General features: G+C 41.4%; 1 protein-coding gene across 1 annotated transcript in view; it reads right to left on the bottom strand.

Moving 5' to 3' along the window:
- Positions 1-15000, bottom strand: part of LOC134839764 (bromodomain-containing protein DDB_G0280777-like) — a 35516-nt gene that overhangs the window by 3621 nt on the left and 16895 nt on the right. The window contains 7 exon segments of the mRNA XM_063855386.1: positions 1-5; positions 1227-2362; positions 3035-3289; positions 4210-4464; positions 4521-4742; positions 5651-5905; positions 5962-6292. The exon segment at positions 1-5 is cut by the window's left edge and continues 202 nt beyond it. Coding sequence (XP_063711456.1) covers positions 1-5; positions 1227-2362; positions 3035-3289; positions 4210-4464; positions 4521-4742; positions 5651-5905; positions 5962-6292 — 2459 coding nt within the window.

Genomic DNA, 15000 nt, shown 5'->3' with positions numbered 1-15000 from the left:
TTGTTCTATTTGTTGTTGTTGTTGTTGTTGTTGTTGTGGTTGTTTTTGTTTTTTTTTGTTTTGGTGACGATGTTGTTGTTGTCTGTCGATTTTGAGTCCGGGGAGTATGTGCCAAACGATCATTTTTGGAAGCTTGACCTTGAGAAAAACGTTTAGTCTAAATTTTGGGGTAAAATGCAGTTTTCAAAAATTCGAATTGAGCATATCATGCTCAAGTTTCTTGAGCATGACATGATGAGCTTCTTAGGTTTGCTGCCTTCTCGTAGTTTATCTCTGTAGAGTTTTCTTTCTCGGCCCCCGTGGCATCTTTGTTTTGTGTCACGGCCTATACCGTCTTTGTTGACAATTACCCACTCGCTGCTTATTTATTGTTCAAATCGTTTTCAGCTTGTCTGTTCCTAGTATTTTGCACTGCGCCAGTGCTAGTTTGTTTTTCGGTTAATTCTGATTCTTCACTGCCTCCCAAAACAAAGGACAGTCCATTCTGAGATGGCCTTCTTGATTGCAGAAAAAACACCTCGCGCCTATCTGGATGATCAAGCCACTGTAAAACTCATGTTCCTCCATTTGATTCATGTCCTCCTCTTCCGGTGCGCATCCCAAGCTCATCATGCCCTGCTTGTATGTCGTGCAATCCGCCACATGATGATCCGCTGATCCGCAGTTTGCGCAAGACCTACGTTTGTCCATGTCGTCTCTAGGCTTGTACCATGGCGACCTTTGTTGCTGGCTCCCCCTTGCATATTCCTGCCTTCTGAGTATGAGTACTTTTTTTTGGTTTCAATAACATTTACTCTCTTGACTCTTGTCTCATCTCTTCTGGTGTTGGTGCACTATCCTTCGATAGTGTATAATATGTTGCCAGCATCGTTCTCAAGTCGTCGCTTCTCACCCCATCAATGAACTTTGAAGCGATGCTTAAGTTTCTTCTGTTCGTCGAATTTTCCGGGTCGCTTCTTCTTCTCAAGCTCTCAAGATCATCCAGGAATCGATCGATTGACTCGTCTTTGTCTTCTTTTTTCAAATCTCATCATCGCTTGATGACCCTTCATCCCTGACCCGATTCGGTTCAACAGTATCTCGAAGATCTTGTCCGCTGTATCACGCTCCTCCCCCTTCTTTGCTACCACGCATTTTAGTGCGGTGCCTTCTAAGTTGCTCAGTATTGCCGTGCAGGCCTGCCTTTCGTCGTTCAAGTTATCTTGTTTTAGATGTAGTCTTCTTACCTCAACCCATGTATCAATGCAACCATCTAAATCGTCCTTGAATTCCTTCGGTTTTTTGAAAGTTTTCCGAAATTTGCCACTTCCTCTGTCACCTGAGTCTGTGTTCCTTGTTGCGAATGCTTCAAGCGTCCTGTTCATCATTTCCCAGGTATTGGCCCATGGCATGGCATCCGGTTGTACACCCGTATTTGATCCTGAGTCCTCTGTTGCCCTTGTTGTATTTGAGACTCCCACTTTCATGGTACTATCAGTTCGTGCTAACGGTGTAGATTCTCGTTTCGTTCGTTGTGGTTCCACGAATCTAGTTCCGGATGGATTTTCCACCAATAATTTATCTTGGGCCAATGAGTTTCTCAAGAGTGCATCCAGTTTGGACTGTATGGCACAAGAACTTTCAGCTTGTTCCTTGCCCATTGCATCCATTCTAGTATCTAGATTCCACAACTTCTCGTTCACGGTGTCGTACCGTTTCTTCATTTCTTCCATTTCCTTCTTGATAAGCTTCTCTCGCTCTTTGTCGGTAGCCTCTACCTTGTCTGACATCTGCTGTAGCTTCTCTTCCGTCGCCCTTGCCAGGTTAAAGCAGTTGTCTAGGTTCTCATTCTCGTTGTGTCGTATCTCCTTTTTTAGATCTTGGCGGTCCTCCTCGCTGTATTTCAGTTTCTTGTCGATTTGCTCCAATTTTTCCATCAAGTCGCCCAGCTCAAGCGAAATTGTTTTTTCTTGGTAAGCCGTTGCTCCATGTGTGACCTGCTCTTCGTCTTGGTTGGCCTCTGTTGTAGTTGCGGAAATTGTTCCAAAAGTTTTGAATTTCTCTGTCGTCGGCGTTACATCCTCTTTCTCTTTTGGTTTCATCCCGACCATCGCTGCAATCGTCTCTGTGAACGACGTTCTTTTTGTTTGAGAATCGTCTTTTATCATTTCCGGCGTGTTGCTTGTTGGATCGTCCACAATGTCAATTGGTGAGAACTCTATCGTTTTATTTTCTTGTTCTTCTGCATTTGACATTGGTGTTGGTTTCGTGGTTTTCCTTTCCAATCCGTCAGTACTCTGATCTGGTGTCTCAAGATCGATTTCTCTGACTGACACAGTTGGTTCTTCCATAGCTTTCTCCTTGACCTTATGTTCTTTTACGCCTTTTGTATAGACCATGTTCACTGAAATATTCTTTCTCATCTTTTTCGGATTTGGTAGTGTTGCTTTCCGTTGCGACGAGGTTTGATTTTGCTTTATTCCTGCTACTGTTGTTTCAGTTATCGATACTCTATTTCGCTTCATGATTTTTATGTACAATTTTTTTTATTTACAAATTTGTTATTTACAAGTCCCTATTGTAAATTCCAATTGCAATTATAATTTTTTTAAATGCATTAAAAGCTAAAAACAGTCGAATTCAGTCTAAAACAGTTTTGAATCTAAATCAATTTCTACTTTTGGGATGCTGAGAACGAAGGTTTCATCTAAATCTTCGTTCTAGTTTTGGGATGCTTTAATACTTTCCCAGGATTTTTCTGAACACTCCTAGGACACTTCGCCTTAAGTGTTGGGACACATGGTAGTGTCCCAGGGCTTCTCTACACCCTCCTAGGAGATTTCGCTTGAGTGTAGGGACACTTCGTTACTGTCCCAGGGCTTTTCTGAACCCTCCTTGAACACTTCGCTTTAAGTTTTGGGACACTTCGTACTGTCCTAGGCCTTTTCCGAACCCTCCTAGGACCCTTCGCTCAAGTGTTGGGACACTTCGTTCTGTCCCAGGAGGTTTCTGAACCCTCCTAGGACACTTCGCCTTAAGTTGTGTCGTGTCTCGCTTTTTATTTCTTGGCGGTCCTTCTCGCTGTATTTCAGTTTCTTCTCGATTTGCTCCAACTTTGCCATCGAGTCGCCCAGCTCAAGCGAAATTGTTTTTTCTTGGTTAGCCGTTGCTCCATCGATGACCTGCTCTTCGTCTTGGTTGGCCTTCGTTGTAGTTGCGGAAACTGTTCCAAATGTTTTGCATTTCTCTGTCGTCGGCATTACGTCCTCTTTCTCTTTCGGTTTCATCCCGACCATCGCTGCAATCCTCTCTGTGAACGACGTTCTTTTGTTTGAGAATAGTTTTTTTTATCGTTTCCGGCGTGTTGCTTGTTGGATCGTCCACAATGTCAATTGGTGAGAACTCTATCGTTTTCTTTTCTTGTTCTTCTGCATTTGGAATGGGTGTTGATTCCGTGGTTTTCCTTTCCACCCCCGTCAACACTCTCAAGATCGATTTCTCTAACTGACACAGTTGGTTCTTCCATAGCTTTCTCCTTGACCTTATGTTCTTTTACGTCTTTTGTATTGACCATGTTCACTGAAATATTCTTTCTCATCTTTTTCGGATTTGGTAGTGTTGCTTTCCGTTGCGACGAGGTTTGATTTTTCTTTATTCCTGCTACTCTTTTTTCAGTTATCGATACCCTATTTCGCTTCATGATTTTTATGTACAATTTTTTTTATTTACAAATTTATTATTTACAAGTCCCTATTGTAAATTCCAATTGCAATTATATATTTTTTTAATGCCTTAAAAGCTAAAAACAGTCGATTTCAGTCTAAAACAGTTTTGAATCTAAATCAATTTCTACTTTTGGGATGCTGAGAACGAAGGTTTCATCTAAATCTTCGTTCTAGTTTTGGGATGCTTTAATAATTTCCCAGGATTTTTCTGAACACTCCTAGGACACTTCGCCTTAAGTGTTGGGACACATGGTAGTGTCCCAGGACTTCTCTACACCCTCCTAGGAGATTTCGCTTGAGTGTTGGGACACTTCGTTACTGTCCCAGGGCTTTTCTGAACCCTCCTTGAACACTTCGCCTTAAGTTTTGGGACACTTCGTACTGTCCTAGGCCTTTTCCTAACCCTCCTAGGACCCTTCGCTCAAGTGTTGGGACACTTCGTTCTGTCCCAGGACTTTTCTGAACCCTCGTAGGACACTTCGCCTTAAGTTGTGTCGTGTCTCACTTTTTATTTCTTGGCGGTCCTTCTCGCTGTATTTCAGTTTCTTGTCGATTTGCTCCAATTTTGGCATCAAGTCGCCCAGCTCAAGCAAAATTGTTTTTTCTTGGTTAGCCGTTGCTCCATCGATGACCTGCTGTTCGTCTTGGTTGGCCTTTGTTGTAGTTGCGGAAACTGTTCCAAATGTTTTGCATTTCTCTGTCGTCGGCATTCCGTCCTCTTTCTCTTTTGGTTTCATCCCGACCATTGCTGCAATCCTCTCTGTGAACGACGTTCTTTTGTTTGAGAATAGTTTTTTATCGTTTCCGGCGTGTTGCTTGTTGGATCGTCCACAATGTCAATTGGTGAGAACTCTATCGTTTTCTTTTCTTGTTCTTCTGCATTTGGAATGGGTGTTGATTCCGTGGTTTTCCTTTCCAATCCGTCAGTACTCTGATCTGGTGTCTCAAGATCGATTTCTCTAACTGACACACTTGGTTCTTCCATAGCTTTCTCCTTGACCTTATGTTCTTTTACGCCTTTTGTATTGACCATGCTCACTGAAATATTCTTTTTCATTACTTTCGGATTTGGTAGTGTTGCTTTCCGTTGCGACGACGTTTGATTTTGCTTTAGTCCTGTCAGTCTTTTTTCAGTTATCGATATCCTATTTCGCTTCATGATTTTTATGCACAATTTTCTTTTTTTTTTACAAATTTAATATATACAAGTCCCTATTGAAAATTCCTTTTGCAATTATAAATTTTTTTTCAATGTATTAAACGCTAAAAACAGTCGAATTTAGTCTAAAACAGTTTTGAATCTAAATCAATTTCTATTTTTGGGATGCTGAGAACGAAGGTTTCTTCTAAATCTTCGTTCTAGTTTTGGGATGCTTTAATACTTTCCCAGGACTTTTCTGAACCCTCCTAGAACACTTCGCCTTAAGTGTTGGGACACTTCGTACTGTCCCAGGACTTCTCTGAACCCTCCTAGGAGACTTCGCTCGAGTGTTGAGACACTTCGTTACTGTCCCAGGACTTTTCTGAACCCTCCTAGGACACTTCGCCTTATGTTTTGGGACACTTCGTACTGTACTAGGCCGTTTCCGAACCCTCCTAGGACCCTTCACTCAAGTGTTGGGACAATTCGCTACTGTCCCAAGACTTCTCTGAGCCGTCCTAGGACACTTCGCCTTAAGTGTTGGGACTTTTCATACTGTCCCAGGACTTCTCTACACCCTCCTAGGAGATTTCGCTTGAGTGTTGGGACACTTCGTTACTGTCCCAGGGCTTTTCTGAACCCTCCTTGAACACTTCGCCTTAAGTTTTGGGACACTTCGTACTGTCCTAGGCCTTTTCCTAACCCTCCTAGGATCCTTCGCTCAAGTGTTGGGACACTTCGTTCTGTCCCAGGACTTTTCTGAACCCTCGTAGGACACTTCGCCTTAAGTTGTGTCGTGTCTCACTTTTTATTTCTTGGCGGTCCTTCTCGCTGTATTTCAGTTTCTTGTCGATTTGCTCCAATTTTGGCATCAAGTCGCCCAGCTCAAGCAAAATTGTTTTTTCTTGGTTAGCCGTTGCTCCATCGATGACCTGCTGTTCGTCTTGGTTGGCCTTTGTTGTAGTTGCGGAAACTGTTCCAAATGTTTTGCATTTCTCTGTCGTCGGCATTCCGTCCTCTTTCTCTTTTGGTTTCATCCCGACCATTGCTGCAATCCTCTCTGTGAACGACGTTCTTTTGTTTGAGAATACTTTTTTATCGTTTCCGGCGTGTTGCTTGTTGGATCGTCCACAATGTCAATTGGTGAGAACTCTATCGTTTTCTTTTCTTGTTCTTCTGCATTTGGAATGGGTGTTGATTCCGTGGTTTTCCTTTCCAATCCGTCAGTACTCTGATCTGGTGTCTCAAGATCGATTTCTCTAACTGACACAGTTGGTTCTTCCATAGCTTTCTCCTTGACCTTATGTTCTTTTACGCCTTTTGTATTGACCATGCTCACTGAAATATTCTTTTTCATTACTTTCTTCCAACCTCGTAGCTCAAGTGTTTCTTCGTCTGATTGATGACTTCCCAATACCTTGTTCCGATTATTGGAAATTCCGATCCACTATCCCAGTATCACCTCTAGAGCTCTAGTGTTAAAAAAATCCCCAGAACCCAATCTTGTTAATCAAAATTTAACCTGCTAACCACCCTGAAATCACTTTCCCTTTTTTAATCCGACGCATGTCAAAGTACGACTTGTTAGCAAGTTCCTTATGATTTCCAATTCTTTAAAAGCCAATTAAAATTGATCCAAAAACATAAAAGAATTTGACTGAGAAAAATAAAAAAATATAAAAAATCTGGTGAGTACACCCAAAATTCAAAGGCGACTTTCTAAAAAAAATGTCTGGTACCTGATTGTCACGCGTTTTTCCTACCCCCTAAAAACGGTCTTATGGGGTATTCTTCTTTCGGGTTCCAAAAACTCTCTATTGCCGATCCCTCCACCCGATCCCACCAGGTTACCTACCTTAATTCGATCTTAAATTTTGGATATCCTCGCGTTACAACTCTTGTTTTGAAACAAAAGATGAATCGTTTGAGACTCTGGTCTACTAATGTAACTAAATCGACAATATCGATTGTATAGTTACCATAATTTGTCCCCCCTTTTTACAATTTTCAACCATCAAACTATATCTTAACCAGCCCCCTTCTACCCCCCCTTATTTAGCCCCCCACTAATGCCGAAAACTACCCGAAGCGCGATTGGTGCTAAAACTCTCGAGAGAAAACCGTGGAACCTGTTTCCAAGCTCTGCTCAAGTAAACGCGTTTACTCAAAACGGTGGGTATTCGCTTATTCAATTTTACACTTATTTCCTAAAATGTAAAATGGATTTTAACGATACCCGTTTGACCAAACAGAACCTCTGTCAACTTTCTTCCGTTTGCCCTGTTCTGCTTTGTTGACTGGTCACCTGCCGGATGTTCACACCTTCCCCCTGGGCTGGTCACCTGTTTGTTTCAGTTAAATCTCCCAGTGGTGAAGCCTCCTTGTTGTCCACTTTCTCATTTCGCTGGGTATCTCTTCCAGCCAAGTCGCCCAGTGGTCCGCTGATATAGAAAACTATTCGAAAACTTTACAACGCTCCACACTTGGGCACCTGTAAAACGTTGCTGGTTTGATCGAGACGATCGGTCTTATTGGAAAACAGTATAGATATACTATATTAATTAATATGAAGGTTTGATCCACCTAATTTGGAAGTCAAAGCCACTTTCCTTTTTGTGTTTTATGTTTTTTGTTCCTATTTTCAATCTTTTTTGGTTTTTTTATTGTTTCAGACTGAGAAAAGTATTTAAAAAATAACTTTAAAATCAAAAAGAACAAAAACTGAAAAAAATTTAAAAAAATCCAAAAAAAAAAAATTTATATTTTGTTTCCGGACAAGATGTGATTCGATTTTCTATTTGTTGTAGTTTCAGATTGATTTGAATGAGTCTCGATCAAAAACTCGAAAATAGTGTGGTCTGCGTTTGGATCGTTTTGATTTTTGGTTAGGTATCCTCCCTCGAGTTGAGTTTGAGTCTTTAAGCACGTTAATGATTATTACGCCGGTGACCGGAGGGTGGAGCGATAAGCTCACAGACGTGCACCATTCACGGCGAAAATCATCTTGGACAACATCAACATAGTCTAATGGATATAGTTACCTTTGGTTTGGTATCTATATAGGTACTATTTTATTAAACTAAGGTTGTGGGGGACACAATTGGACCGATGCAGTTGTACCTCCATCGGCTGGGAACTTTCAAGTTAAGGTTCTGAATAAGCATATTTTGGTGTAAAGAAGGTATGGAAAAATTAATTAACGACTAGTAATAGTAAGATCGCCGAGCTTTTTCAAACGGAAAAAGCGTCTGCTCATTGAACTACAGCTAAGTTCAACCTCCCTAATAAGAGAAACGCGCGGAAAAAGAGTTATCAAAAGTTGAGAAAGTACTTTTTTTGATCAAATTTTTTTGTGATTTTTTGAAGCTTCGTCAAGATGTCTTCAAATCGAAGCTTAAGTTTTTTAAATAAAGCGATAAAAAATTTTGAACAACAAGCTTACTAACATAATCTATAGACAACGATTGGGAGGTTAATTTAGGAAAGTAAACAACTTGGAGATTTTTTGACCAGATTTTTGTTTCACAACCAGTTTTGATCCATTTTTTTGATTTATTATGATACCGTAGAGGAATACTGCGCTAGTTGCAAGTTTTTAAAGCGCTTTCAACAAGAATTACTTAAACAAATTACTGAAAACTTATATAGGTAGGAAAAGACGCCCACTTTAGCAAAATCGTTTCTGTTTAATTCTCAGAGACTACTGATCAGATAAACTGAGATAGCATATATCGACGTTTTTGTTGATTTTTTAAAAATTCATAGCCGTTTTTAGGTTAATAGGATCGGAAAACAGTTTTTAAAGTTTGTCAGTTTAGAGGGTCCAAGTTTGAGGCACCAACCGATTGGGAAAATTTTTCACCAAATTTTAATTTTAGCTGACAAGGAGCCTTGACCGTTTTAACTAACCTTGTTTGCAGCAAATTATATCGTAATTGGACGCTTTTGCTTGTCAAAAACACCTATTTTTGTGGAACCTTGACCGATAACCCTCCGAAGCAACCCACCGGAGTGATTTAAGCCCCTTAACAACCATCCTTGTTAAAAAATTTTTAGTAAACCTTGCGAAGCAGTTGAATGGAACCCTCCGAAAAAAAGTAAACTTGCTTCAAGTCGTTTTGAAACCCACCAAACCTCTTGAGGCAAAAGGTTTAAGTTTTTGAAATTTAAGGCAATCTCACGAAACCCCATCCGGAGTGAAATATGCCCCCTAATAACTCTCTCTGGCAAAAAATTGAGGAACACTCCAAAGTAACTTAAGTGTCTTAGGTACCCTCCAAAAAAGACTCGAAAAATTTAAACCCCTAACAACCCTTCTTATTGAAATCTAAAGGAACCCTCCGAAGTAACTTAGGTATACCCAAAACCTTTGAGAATAAGAAAAGATAGTTAACTGCTTTAGGAACATGTGTTTTTATGATTCAAAGACTATTTGTTTTGAAAATTCGGGATCAACTTTGGTTTCTAGATCGGGCTTATCAAAGAGCCCGAACATTTTTACGATTGTTATTTTGGTTGGGTGGTTGCCTTGAGCTAATTAGTTGGACAGCTCGGGCAATCCGGGAATACATCGAAGAAGACCTCAGTGGGTGCATTAGGTTCAAAACATCACTTGAGAAGAGTATCAATTTTTACCTACTCTCATGCCGGTTTTACGTCCTAAGCGAAATTGCACTCCTTAAGTTTTGGGAACTAATTGACTATTGATATATATTCGAAGTCCAATGAAAATGGAGACCGATCACGGTGAACGCTAAAAAGCCAAAAACATGTACGAACGAGTCGGACGGCTGCCATGACACCTATTTAGAAGTGATGAAGCTCAACTTCGAAGAGGAAAATATATCGAAGAAACAAGAGTGCAGCAAGCTGACAATTGATCTAGAGGCCACGGGGATAAATTGTGTCAAAGCGAAGAAGGCGATTGAATGTGACAGGACTCAGAAGGTTTTTGAGATTTCACAGGATCAATTGTGCTCCGGAGTACATAGACATCTGGACATCAGGCAATGGTGGAGTTCGAGAAAAGGCGCCAAAGAGACGACGAGTTCATCGACATGTTTATGGACGACCTCGAACTACTGGGAACCATAAATAATACTGACAAAAAACTTTGAGATAGGAGTCTGACTATTGCATCGAAGTTCATGGACGGGTGTGAAGCGAGGAGCTGAAGACTATGCTGGTCACTTAGTTCACTAATGAGCGGATTGTGTACCTACGCCAGATGACTTACGCTACTGATGAGGACTATGTGAGAGGACTCATCATTGAGCACGGTCTCATCTTGAAGTAAGGCCTGCGAGGTTTCTTCCGTAAATTTGAGGGGCACTTTAAGTCAGACTGAACCCAGTTTTGTACGCGGTAGTATCTGTGAAAAACGAGTTGGTACGAAGAAGCGTTATCGCGAGTGAAATCCAGTCGAGCGTGTCTACGGAATGAAGCAGAGTCAAGCAGTCGTCTTAAACTAGCTCAAAATGTTTTATGGCCTGGCGGCTTAGAAGGCTTTGTAAAAGGTTCAATAAGATCTGGCAACCAAAGAAAGTGGGCAATGGGCGAGGTCAGAACTAGATTACACAGAACTGATACCCTAGATAAGACTGCGGAAATAAAAGAAAAGGAAGTGTCATAGAGCCTGAAACTAAAAATAAGTAAATAAAAAGTTGGTGAACCTTCAAAGATCACCTCGGTTCATCTGGAAATCTGTGCGATGAGGCCCGTGTTCCATGCGGTGAAGACGTTTCCAGAGAGGTGAGGTCGTTGCTCACAACAGGTCCACCAAGGCTAATTAGGAAAGATCGACAATAAATGGATGTCTATGACCCTTACCCAATCTTGATGAATGTGGATGGCATCAATATCTACACCAAGGCCCAAAAACGAAAAGTCAAGTGGGTGAAATCTACTTTGGACAAAAACAACTGAAGGTTCGACGGATGTGGCATAACGCTATGCTCAAGTAAGACGCAGTCCAGATTGGTTGAGGCCAATCTGGCAGCAGATGTGCTGGACATGCAAGGCAAACAGCTCTCAGTCAAACGCCTGTTGGCAACGGCGCGGCTGTAAGTGTCACGCTCATCAGCATTTGGAGCGACATAGGCTATGACAGGTCTGATTGATACCGACTAACATCCGACTAGCTGTTGTCAACCAAGGGGCTTTTTATGTGGCTAGAAGGACACCGATCATCTCGCTGCAACTTGATGGAAGGCATATCTAAATGAGGTCCCTAGTCGTCGAGAAACTGGACGAGTCCGACCATTTCATTTTGGAGCGCGATTTCGTGCGCAAATTTTTTGTTACGATTGACCTCATTGTTTGAGTAATACCATTTAATGACCTCTAGAGAAGAAACCAGTCAAAAAAACCTTGATAATTGAGGCGAATTTTTCCTAAACCGAAAAGTTAGACAAAAACCAAATCAAGCTGTTTTAGCAAGTTAAGGATAAAAATTTCATATGAACTTAGCATTAATAGACAGGTGTATCTAGTTCTCCGACCAAAAAGTGAGAAATCAGCTTTTTTCAGGAAGAAATTTTTCACTCACTCAAAACGAACTGTGTTTGAGTGTGTTGTTGAACACCCAGGAAACACCAGTAACAAAAAGCGTGTATGAAGCTTAATAATGAGTTGCCTCTGAACGCCGAGTACTAGAATATGAAGAACTTGACGTAATTTAAACTGACTGAATGTATATAACATGCTAACAAAGAGTGTATATTGAAAAGTGAATGAATTGAATTTAAGAAAGGTTTTTCGATAAAATCAGAGACTGATGATGTGCTGTCTAGCTGTTCGAATTTTTCTGAGACGCCCTCTGACGCATATTTTGCAGCAAACAAAGCATTCTAACCCGAATGAGTTCACCTTAATTGTAAAATTTTGGACAAAAAGCTGGATTCCTTTAGGGACGTGTTAAATCGGAGTGCAGAAATTGTTCCGAAACACAAGAACGACATTAGTTGTTACAATACCTTAGAACAAGAGATGTCTCAGTACCTCACAGCGAACGAACAGTTGAAAAATTGGCGGGATTTGATAAGAATGAGCCATCTAAGACCCCGTCGGGTTGTAGCGTGGTCTTGGCTGAGAAAAAAAGGGTACAACTTAGATTTTGATTTGGTTTTTACTAGTTGAACGCTGTAACAATCAGAGATGCATATCCGATACCGCACATTAATGAAAGCCTCTCGAAAGTGGGAGACGCAAAGTTCTTCATGACGTTGGGTTTTGGCTCTACGTTCTGGCAGATAACGTTCAGGAAGCAGGACCGAGAGAAAACAGGCTTTGTGTACGTTCTGGGACTGTTCCAGTGGAAGCTGTTGCCTTTTTGACTGTGTAGTGCGTCAGCCATTTTTCAACGATTAATGACTCAGGCACTTACAAAAGCAACAAAGAAGTATCGAAAACTGATAAGGTGCAATGTTGACGACGTTCTGATCACGAAGTCTCTGCGTTGAAAATCGAGTTCGTGCTTAGCTGAAAACATACTCGATGGATTACAGTTCAATTGGTCGTTGGATTTTACGTCTCGATCGCTATCACATGATCAATTAGCAACGGACTTGCGACTCACACTAAAATGCAGGCAACTTTACAAAAAAAAACAGGGTTTTCAGAGCGACCGGAAGAAAAACAGGCTAACTAGGCAGAAATGAAGGACGCTTCTTCTTTTTGGATAAGGACATTTATGACAAACTCAAAGATGCGGACTAACCAAATGGCTTAATAAATCAGGATTTTCCATACCAAGAGACCCTGAACCCATTTCTTTTGGACTTGTTGATGCGCTTCAATCTGGTAAAACGAGAATTTTCCCGAGCGGGCAACAATAACATATCGATGCTGAACAAAGCACCAGCGAAGATTGCGAAGATTGACTGCATCAGAGAAGACAGATGTCCGACCGATAGTGAACCGGAGCCGGGTTGTCGAACAGGACTGCCGGTCAAAAACCAATTAGCACACTCGATGCCAAACGATCGTGCTGAGAACATGTTACAGGTGAACATCAGTAAATAGTCAGTCCGCAATTTCAAGAGAATAATCTACCAGCAGAAAAAAGCTTGTTGAAACTGGATCTCTGCTTGTTGAACAAGCGGAGGATCCATGAAAGTTAAAATTTACTCTGCAGTCGATAGAGTCAACAAGGTTAAACGAAGTAGTGCAAATAGATCATCACAAAATCTGCATGATGACCAAGTCTATAATCAAGAGCTCGTCATGATCGATCATTTCACTAAAAACGCAGAAGCAGTAACCTGCATCGCAATATCAGCGGAAGAAACGTGTGATTATTCCATATATGTCTGAATTCCAATAAATTCCAAGTTGCATGTGCCCACTCGACCACTTACCGCCCGCATAAGAATGGCCTGGTCGAAAGACAAAATTGCTCCCTAGTCTGCATGCTGAGAGTTTATTGCTCACGATATACGGACGACTGGGACAAGCATCTACCACAGGTGACCGTCGCGTACAACAGCACAGAGAATTCCACTACAAGGATCAACCCACACAAAATTTCAATAAAAAAGATCTTCCGTTAACGTTGTTTTATCCCGAATACGAGGGAGAAAAAGACAGCGCTGCAAACATGCATACGTGAAGCAATAAAAAAAAACATGAACTGAATGATCTTCGCGGCGAAATACGGAGCAGGCACAAGTTAAGCAAAACGAAAGATTTGATGAAAGCCCCGCTTGCGCACATGCACAATCAGTCAGAGACTACGTTTAGGTCTTCCACGAGGTGATTCCCCCGAAGGGTACCAAGCTGCTGAAGAAATGGTGCAAGGTTGCCGCTTCTATCGATTGAGCACCGGACACGCTGCTCATTATGAAAATATCAAGCCACACAAAGCTTCGTCGGAGGATTGGTGCATCCCAGCAGACATGAACCAGGAGGACTACTTGATGATGGACCCCGCTGGTGAATTAAATGAAAGGGATACTTTCAATGAGAAGGATGAAAAGGAATTGGCAAATGAATGTGGCCTGCCACTAGATCTGGAGTTATCTGAACAAAAAGCTGATGAAATCTTTCCTTATGCTGAGGCAGACTGGAACGACCCGGAGCAGACTGAAATCGACAAAAGAGTAAGACCTAAGTTTCTCTTTGATATTGAGATCCGACAACGCAAAAGGGGGTGAGATACAAAATTGAAAACCGGTACGGTGAAGATTTTGTGGCGGACAAAATTGAACTAGGAGATGCGATGAACGCAGTAGCTGAGCTGGATGAGATAAAAGTCTCACATGACATCGACTTGATCGATGGTAGATAGACAGACCGCTTCTGATTGGTCAGAATCAGAGGTGGAGTTCGAACCCGAAAGAAGCACTCGCATCTGCCAAGAAATAACAAACCTGCGAGTTCTCGAATGGCTCCATGATCTTCTGCATATTCAAAGGAGACAGTCCTGACAACTCAGGACGTCGATTAATCCAGCATCAGATACATCAGATTTGTCAGTATTGAATCCAACTGGGTTGCTCCAGATGGACAATAATGCGTTCCCGATATAACCTCAATCTGCTCGTTCCTTGTCAATCAATGGAGACGTCGATGAACATTTTGTCCTGAACAAAAATCTACTGATTAAAAAATGAGGCGGGAGAACTAGAGACGGAGGGAGACAACCCTAAGAAGCCGGTTTTCGGACGGTTTTTCGAATCGTATTTTGACCTCTCAAATCAATTCATGAACTACATCGTTGTGACTGACAGTGACTGTATACTCATCGAACGCACGAGCGCAATCACGATAATCGCGTATGTAAGTTTCAAAACAACAAAAGCTGCCGACTTTAGAAAAGAGGATAAAAATACAGAGTTTTTCGGAAAAAGAAGCCTGGTGTAGCTTCGATGATATCACTGCCTCCTATTGCTACTCCCTTTTGCTGACCCCTGATACCAGGAAAACACATATTTTTGGTAGCTAAGGCCACGGATAGGCAACATAAGAACCCCGGTATTTTAGTGCTGGCACTAGATCGACTCATAGAATTTTTGGTCGACCTCACTCTCCTTGGCAGTTTAACAAACTACATCAAGAAGATTATATGCCCTAGTGTCTTTTTCGGAAGTAGACACAAACGTGTACTTACACAAAATTTTTTTATCTAAGCATGTGCTTGAACTTTTTATTGAGTTA

The sequence above is a fragment of the Symsagittifera roscoffensis genome, chromosome 2, assembly GCF_963678635.1.
Source record: "Symsagittifera roscoffensis chromosome 2, txSymRosc1.1, whole genome shotgun sequence".
NCBI classification, from domain to species: Eukaryota; Metazoa; Xenacoelomorpha; order Acoela; family Convolutidae; genus Symsagittifera; species Symsagittifera roscoffensis.
The sequence above is the reverse complement of the archived record's forward strand: the minus strand, read 5'-3'. Positions and strand labels throughout refer to the sequence as shown.